General features: G+C 56.0%; 1 protein-coding gene across 1 annotated transcript; it reads left to right on the forward strand.

Annotated features, from left to right (window-relative positions):
- Positions 1-615: 615 nt before the first annotated feature.
- SERPINE1 (serpin family E member 1) lies at positions 616-7888 on the forward strand. The gene is made up of 9 exons (XM_059155685.1): positions 616-772; positions 1404-1669; positions 2209-2442; positions 2932-3126; positions 3726-3924; positions 4862-4962; positions 5081-5167; positions 5735-5818; positions 6166-7888. Exons 2-9 carry the CDS (start codon positions 1405-1407, stop codon positions 6201-6203), a joined length of 1203 nt encoding a protein of 400 aa, XP_059011668.1. The 5' UTR covers positions 616-772; position 1404; the 3' UTR covers positions 6204-7888.
- The last annotated feature ends 461 nt before the right edge of the window (positions 7889-8349 follow it).

The following is an 8349-nucleotide window of genomic DNA, read 5'->3' on the forward strand; positions in this document are numbered from 1 at the left end:
CAAACCCCCTCCAGACACAGCTGTTGGCACACAAGAGAGCCCAGGGGGCACCTCGAGAGTCTGGAGACGTGGGAGAGTCAGCTGTGTATCATCGACGGGCTGGCGGGCCCCCGGCAGGGAAGAGGGAAAAAAACGGAAGGGAGTCCTCTGTGTGCTCCTGTCCTAGACAATCATAACCCAGACAATCAGAGGGCACGCTCTGTGCCCTCTGGCCGCTGGGATGAAGCCAAGAGGAGGGAGGCAACCCGTTTCTCCGAAAGAAAAGGAAGGGATGTAAACTGCTTCCCCCGTGCAGTTCATTGCAAACACAGGGTATCTGGGGCCGTCTGGCCCTGCCAGGGGTCAAGCTCGCAGATCATCTCCAAAAAGAAGGGCACAGGCAGGGGGGGCAAGTCCAGGGAAGCCCTTGGGCCAAGGCCAGTAGGGTTTGCTCAGTTGTTCCCGACCCCCCTCACCCACGTACACACACAGAGCAGCACGCACACACATGCCTCAGCGAGTTTGGCAGAGGGAGGTGCAGAGGGGGCCTGGACGGACTTCCAGATCCAGAAAGTGGGTGGGGCTGAGATGAGTTCATCTATTTCCTGCCCACAGTGGTATAAAGGGAGGTAGCAGGCTGCCGAGGAACACAGCTGCGTCTGGCTGCAGGGCCAAGAGCACTGTCAAGGGAGCCACACCCCCTCTGGGGCAGCAGAATCGCCACCGTCAGCAGCAGCAGCAGCAGCAGCAGCAGGACAGACCAGCAATCACAAGGCACCTTTGAGAACTTCAGGTAAGAGAGAAAAAAACCAGACCTCTCCGTCTCTTCCTCGGATTGAGGACAAGAAGGCTCCTCTGCGCAACACCTCCCACGACGTGCCCTCCATCCACAATCCCCGCTTTTCCTCTTTTCCCTCCACTGGAGACCTGCAGATCTGAGTGCATGTAAGCCGGCGGGGCCCGACCCACAGCCCCACCGCCCAGAAACAAGGGCCTGGATTCTCTGTCCTTCTGCATTAGGACTCCCCGCCCTCCTCTGGGAAGGGGCCTTTCATGCCTGCAAACTTGAATGAATGAATAGTGGTGAACATTAGAAGAGAACTAAAAGCATTATGGAAATCAAAGGCAGTATTATAATTTAGCCTTCTGCCCTCCCCGCCCCTCCAAAGGGAGAGACACTGCAGGGCGCTGCTAGGGGGCTGCTGGAGTCCCACAGGTAGAACCGCACCTAGGGCTCCGTGGGGCTGATTCGGAGGGGAAAGGCTCAGAATCGGGGCCCTCAGGGTCTCTTCCTTGTGTTCACGCATCACCCGCCCACGGCAAACACAGGGAGCCTGGCCCCTGGCAGGGGGGCCCGTCTCCCCGCCCCACCCACGCCTCTTCCAGAGCTCTCGCCTCACCAGATTCTTTTCCGCTTGCTCTAGGATGCAGATGTCTACAGTCTGCCTTGCCCTGGGCCTGGCCCTTGTCTTTGGTGAAGCATCGGCCTCCTACCTCCACGACACTCGGGCAGCGGAACTGGCCACAGACTTCGGAGTGAAAGTGTTTAAGCAGGTGGCACAGGCCTCCAAGGACCGCAACATGGTTTTTTCCCCCTATGGGGTAGCCTCTGTCCTGGCCATGTTGCAGCTGACCACAGCAGGAGAGACCCGGCAGCAGATCCAAGAGGCCATGCGGTTCCAGATTGATGGTGAGAGATGGGGCAGAGCGCGGGGTGGGCGGGTGCTCACCCTGTCTTCTTGGGACAGGGGCATCACCAACCAGAAGCAGGGGGAAGGCCAGCCCCGGCTGAGCCAAGTCACCTCCTGTGTCCCACCTTCCCTGCACACCTTCATCCCCCGTGGACCTGTTTCCTCATCTGCAGAATAGGGACAATAAAATTATCTCCCACACAGAGCTGCCGTGAGGGTTCCATCGAATTCTGCGGGTGAAATGTTTCTCATCGCTATTGTGCCGATAAGAAAAAAAAAAGTAGCGTTCATGACTTAAAAGGAGAGAAAAATCTTCGAACCCACAAAAGGGTGGGGACCTGAGATTTTTTGAGGAAAAGAGGGAGATGGAGAAGAGGTTAAGATTCGGAAGGGCATCTCCGTCCAGAGGTCCCCAGGAAGCAGAAGAGCCCCATTCAGACCGGCAGGATTGGGCCTCTCTCGTGGGGGAAGTTGGCCCAAAGGGGCGCCCTTGGCTTAACATAAGCTAACGTGTCCTCTCTGTCGTGTCCGCGCACAGAGAAGGGCATGGCACCTGCCCTCCGCCAGCTGTACAAGGAGCTCATGGGGCCGTGGAACAAGGGCGAAATCAGCACGGCGGACGCCATCTTCGTCCAGCGGGATTTGAAGCTGGTTCACGGCTTCATGCCCTACTTCTTCAGGCTGTTCCGAACCACAGTCAAGCAGGTGGACTTCTCAGAGGTGGAGAGAGCCAGGTTCATCATCAACGACTGGGTGAAGCAACACACAAAAGGTGAGCCGGCAGGGACAGGAGGCCCGAGGGCCCGCAGAGGAAACAAACCCCCAGCACCCCAGGGTCTCCTTGCCAGCGTGCTCCTCTCTGTAGACGGGTCAGGCGCTCTAGGGATCAGAGCATCTCTGTTTTCATAAGTAGGCCCTCCCGTGGGCTATCTCTAAGGGTGCTCAAAAGGGCTGTGAGATGAACAAGAACACAGCTCTCCCAGACTACAGCTTAGGGAGCAAAGCAAGAGAAGAGCCAAAGTTAGGGAAGACTTCTCTCTGCGTCTGATCCCAGACGGGATCCCAGCAGCAGAGCGTGTGCTGGGCGGGAAGCTCTCCCGAGATCCCTAGGAAGACAGAACAGGTTGAACACAGCTAGCCCCACTCACTTACACCCCCAGTCTGCCTCAAAGACACACATCCAATCTGAGAACTGAGGGAAACCTGCTAATAGCACTGAAACCTATCTGACCCCGTCACCGCTCACCTGGCTTTCTCGCAGGCATGATTGGCGACCTGCTGGGCAGAGGGACTGTGGACCAGCTGACGCGTCTGATGCTGGTGAATGCGCTCTACTTCAACGGTCAGTGGAAGACCCCTTTCCCCAAGTCGGACACCCACCACCGCCTCTTCCACAAATCTGATGGCAGCACCGTCTCCGTGCCCATGATGGCTCAGACCAACAAGTTCAACTACAGTAAGTTCAAGACCTTTTTCCAAAAGTCCCAGCACGACTATACCTCATCCCCCTGGGGGCAGGGGAATCTCCTCCCAGGGAGGAGAAAGTCCCGAATATAGCCCAGCTTTGCCAAAGACTCCTCAAGCAGGAGCTGTTTAGCTGGAGCAGCCAAATGTAGCTTTAGCTTATGCATGACAAAGCGGACATCCAGAAAGTTCCTCCAGCCCACATATGACCCCCCGACCTCTGTCTCCAGTCGAGTGTTTCCAGTATGATTACAAAGGGGGGCTCACAAAGCCTACAGGGGGAAGGCCTGTACAGGTGGACGTTGAGTTGAAGGAGGAAAGAATGCGGATGAATTAGTGGTTGGGTGTGGGGGACGCGGGAGTGAAGGCCGAGAAGCCCTAAAGGAGACAGGGTAACCAGACGACACTGAATTGGCCGAAGAGGAGGGAAATGGGGATTAAAAGCTTTGACTGGGGGAGCCTCCCAAGCCCGGGGAGAAGGCTGGCTTCCAGAAAGGGCAGAGGAGACCAAACTCGTTGAAAACCCAGTGCTGGGTGAGGACCAACAAAAGCAGAAGCCATCAACAGTGCGCCAATCCGGTGTCTTCGCAGCCGAGTTTTCTACCCCCGACGGCCATTATTACGACATCCTGGAACTGCCCTATCACGGAGACACGCTCAGCATGTTCATTGCTGCTCCCTATGAAAAAGACGTACCTCTTTCTGCCCTCACCAACATCCTGGATGCCCAGCTCATCAGCCAGTGGAAAGGGAATATGACCAGACGGCTCCGCCTCCTGGTTCTGCCCAAGTAAGTCACCCCTGGCTCTCACCACTCTTGCCAATCCCTCCCCCAAACCCCCTCTATCTGCCCCCTCCCTTCCCCCAGGGCTCCCTGCAAGGCCCACCTCCAGTTTCCCAGATGTGACATTTGCAGGGCAGGGACATGTGTGGGAAGCTGATGGGAAACACTCCGGCCTGGGTTTGATTAAGATTCCGCTCATCCTCCCTCCTCCTGTTTCCACTGGAGGGCGGCGGGGAGTCTTTCTAGACTGTGCCCCCACCCTGGCCACCCTCAGCATACCGGGTCAAAGCCAGCCGAAGAGAAATGGTGGAGGTGGGGAGCCAGACCGGCCTTTGAAAGACCCTTTCCCACCCCCCTCGGCTCAAGTCAACATCCAAACAATGGAGACAAAAGGAGCCCGAGCAGCTTCTAGCTGGCTTCCAACAAAGGAGATTTTAAAAATCCTTCTGCAGAAGCACAGAAGGCGGAGAAAGCCGAGGCTGGGTCATTCCAGAATTATAGGGAAGCCTCCCACTGCGCTGACCCCAAATTTCCAGATGCTGTAATGCCAGGCTTGGGGAAAGGGGAGAATTTCACTGGTTTGAATGCTCTTGCCCCGCCCCCACCCCCATCCCTATAAAGTGAAACCCGGAGGGAATAAGAGCCCTGATGGGAAGCAAGGGGAACCCAGAGCTGGAGTCCTCTTCAGAATGAGCTCCCCGGAACACAGCCTGCAGACCAGGTTCCGGCAGAGGAGGCGGGGGCCGGCCGGGAGAAGGCAGACAATGTTCATTTCTGGTAGACCTTCCACACAGATTTGAAAAGACCAGCGCCCCTCCACTTCCACATCTGTCCCCATCCTGTTGGGCCGCCAGCCAGGCCCGGAGGGGGCTACACTGGCAGGGACTGGGAGAAGCTACAAGGGGAGGCCCGAGCGTGAGATGTTTCCTGCTCCTGTGTCCAGGTTCTCCCTAGAGAGCGAAGTCAACCTCCGGGGACCCCTGGAGAACTTGGGGATGACGGACATGTTCAGGCCAAACCAGGCGGACTTCTCCAGTCTTTCAGGTAGGAGATTTTCCTTCGGCTTTCTTCTGCTGGCAGACTGGGGGGGCCCCAAGGGGACAGAGGGGGTGTGTCTCTGAGAACCCCAGCTGATCTGCCCTGGGATGCGCTTGGGTTTCAGATCAAGAGGCCCTGTACGTGTCGCAGGCGCTGCAGAAAGTGAAGATCGAGGTGAATGAGAGTGGCACGGTGGCCTCCTCCTCTACAGGTGAGTCGGGCTCAGGTGAGGCCTGGGGGGGTTCCTCCGCCCAAGGCTTCCAGGAGGGGCCTACATCTGGGATGAACCTCGTGGTCCTGCTCTACCAGGCTCCCCTCACGGAGTGGCACCCCCTCCTCGCCCTGATGCCAAGGGCATCGCCCCGACCCCAACAGAGTTTCTCAGCCTAGAAAGTGGGTTCACTTGGCCTCGGAGCCCAGTCCCTCACCCGACGGCTCCAGAGGTCCCCTGAAGGTGAAAAGCACATCCCCCCACCCCGCAAAGGAAGCCTGGCTTCTTCTCCCAGTGGCTGGTCAGCTTAAGGAACTTGCTCACCAAGACGCTCTACAAAGGCTTACATAAATGGCTGTTTGTGAGGAGCTGACAGGTCTCGGCGAAACTCCTGGAAGCAACCAGGCCTCTGAGGATTTCCCTCAACTGTTAAGGCTCACAGCCAAGCCTCCTAGATACCCCCCCAAGGGCTACCACCAGAAGGCCGGTGTCCGGGCATCCCTGCTGATCAGTCCAGGCGCCAGTGCCCAGTCCCTCTGTTCTAGAACCTTGTTCCTTCTCTCTTAGCCATCATCGTCTCAGCCCGAATGGCCCCCGAGGAGATCATCATGGACAGACCCTTCCTCTTCGTGGTGCGGCACAACCCCACAGGTGAGCCGAGGCCGCGATGCTCCCCTGCCCTCTCCCCCGGGCCCCTCGCCCCCGCCCCATCTTCTTGCCTCAGGCACCAGTCTAGACAGGTGTAGACACTCCCTCCTACCCCGGGAGGACTCCAGACAAAGAATCCAGAGCTCTGGTTCACCTCCTCCACTCAGGGACAACGCTCTGTCACCAACAGAGCACCGTGCCAGGACCCCAGCCCTAGCTTAGTCACAACAGCAGCTGTGACTCCTAACAGCTCACTCACGTTCTCACATCTCGGTTCATCCATAAACATGGGGCTGCGAGAGCTGTGCCTTTTCTTCCTGTTCTCATCTCCCACGCATTTCCATCCTCAGGAACGGTCCTTTTCATGGGCCAAGTGATGGAACCCTGACCGCAAGAACAGCAGCCCTCATCTGGGACAGAACTGGAGATACATCCAAGAAGAAGGAACTCTAAAGGATAAAATATATATATATTTTCATTAATTTTTCTGGAGAAAAAGAAGGCATTTGCCCTTTAGGGAAAAACAAAACAAAACAAAACAAAAACCAAAAAAAGGTAAATCTTTCGAATCTGCATGCCAGACCTCAGCCTCTCCCAGGAATGGCAAAGAGGACCTTTCAGTAAAACTCCACGGTGGAGCCTCCCGGAGAGACCTCCGAAGCACAGCTCGGTCTCCACACCAGACTGTAAACCTCAGACAACCACTGGCGCAGCTGCTCTGCCCATCCGGGTCTGCAGACCTGGACCCCGCCGAGACCCCGGCAGGATGGCACCCCAAGGCTTGCGGGAGCTTTTGTGTGCTTGGTGGAAACGATTTGTGTTCCAGGCACGTAGCTGTCACTCTTGCACTGTCTGCCACTGCTGAGGAGGCTGGCGGCGGGCCAAAGAAGGCCAGTGGGAGAGGCACCCTTTCTGTTCCAGGTCTGCGCCGCCCCAGATCGGAGGGTCTCGTGGCCCTGGGCAGAGACCCGCCCTGACCTGGCCGTCGCCCTCCCCAGAAACAGTGTGCATATATTATTTTGGAGTGTAGGTGACTTGTTTACTCATAGGAGCAGGTTTCTGCTTCCCACTAACTTTATTTTGCAGGAATGGAGGAAGAGAAGTGAGATGCGTGCCTGGTTCTTGGCTCTAATCTCCCGGTGGGGACGGTGGGATGCCAGGGGTGTGCTTGGGTATTTAATCACATCCTTGTCCTTGTGTGCTTGTGAGAGAGAAAGAGAACTCTCAAGAAAATCGTAGTCTATGTATTTGCTTGTCATGTTCCCTGGTGGTTTGTGTCTTGCCTCTCAGGAGTCTGGCCCCTTGACTAGCTGCCCCTCTGGGCGGCAAGCGTGGTGGGGCCCACACTGCCCCCTTGTGGCTTCCTGAGCCCCGTGGTTCCTCTCCCGTCCTGGCCCTTCCACACCATGGCGAAGACCCCTGCCAAGATGATCTAACTTTAGGGACCAAAAGGATGTGGTGGGTCAGAGAGACTACAGCGAGGACAGCGTGCTTTCAAAATTTTCCAATATATTTAGGAACAGGAGAGCAAGGGGCTGCACGACCTAACAGGACAGAACTTTCCCCAATTACAGGGTGATTCACAGCCGCATTGGTGACTCACTTCGATGTGTCATTTCCGGCTGCTGTGTGCGAGCAGTGGACACGTGAGAGAGGGGGAGAGAGATTGAGAGAGAGAGAGGAGAATGAGAGAGACCACGAGCTCGGACTTAACTACCCTCGCTAGATAATCTTTCTGAAAGCCAACGAGCCAGGCGGCATGGTATGAAGACCCAGTTTGTTGAAGAATTGCGCATAGATGTTGAATGAATGAATGTAACCCAAACAGGACCCTGACCGCCTCCCCCCCAACCCCCCCATCCCTCTTCAGTGAAAAATCTTTGTTCTTTGTTTGTTTGTTTCTCTTAATGCACTGGACAGTGACAGCTACACACAGTCCCCATAAGGATACCCAAGTGTGGGGTCCAACATTCTTGAAGTTGTGTTGAATCATATGCTTTTTCACTTTTGATATATAAACAAGCAAAATATTTTTTAAAAATAATAAAATAAGTTAATTAAAATATTCCAAAAGAGTCCCTGTCTTTACTCCCCACGTTTCACGCAGTAGAAAATCAGAATCCCATCAGTCCACAGACTTCTCCAGTAAAGGGGATCTTTATGAAACGTATGCCCACAAGCTCAAGGCACAAAGACCTGCCCTGGGCAAGTCCACGGGGCTGACCACCGGGCCTCTGCAAGAAGGCGCACAGGCCATGTTGTGTAGGGCATAATCCTCCCCCTGGGCGTCACCCTCTAAAAGGAAAGAGGGGTCCCCCCAACACCTGCTCGTGCGCACTGTCCCTGGGGGTTCCCATCTCAGTTCATGCCATTCCCTTCCCTGCCAAAAGCCCTCACCCCTGCACCCACCTCACTCCCCACTTCTCAAAACCCAGACCAAGCCCGGTTCCTTGACCTGGCGCTCCCCACGGGTGACCTGGTCCAGACCATTACTCTCTACCTGCCACTTAGCAAGACTTCTTTTTCCAGCCGTG

The sequence above is a fragment of the Mustela lutreola genome, chromosome 17 (assembly GCF_030435805.1).
Source record: "Mustela lutreola isolate mMusLut2 chromosome 17, mMusLut2.pri, whole genome shotgun sequence".
NCBI lineage: Eukaryota > Metazoa > Chordata > Mammalia > Carnivora > Mustelidae > Mustela > Mustela lutreola.

Coding starts and splice junctions, on each gene's coding strand:
- SERPINE1 (XM_059155685.1), top strand. CDS start 1,405: ATGCAGATGTCTACAGTCTGCCTTGCCCTGGGCCTGGCCCTTGTCTTT. Junction 2,443..2,931: donor GGTGAAGCAACACACAAAAG/GTGAGCCGGCAG, acceptor GCTTTCTCGCAG/GCATGATTGGCGACCTGCTG. Junction 5,819..6,165: donor GGTGCGGCACAACCCCACAG/GTGAGCCGAGGC, acceptor TTCCATCCTCAG/GAACGGTCCTTTTCATGGGC.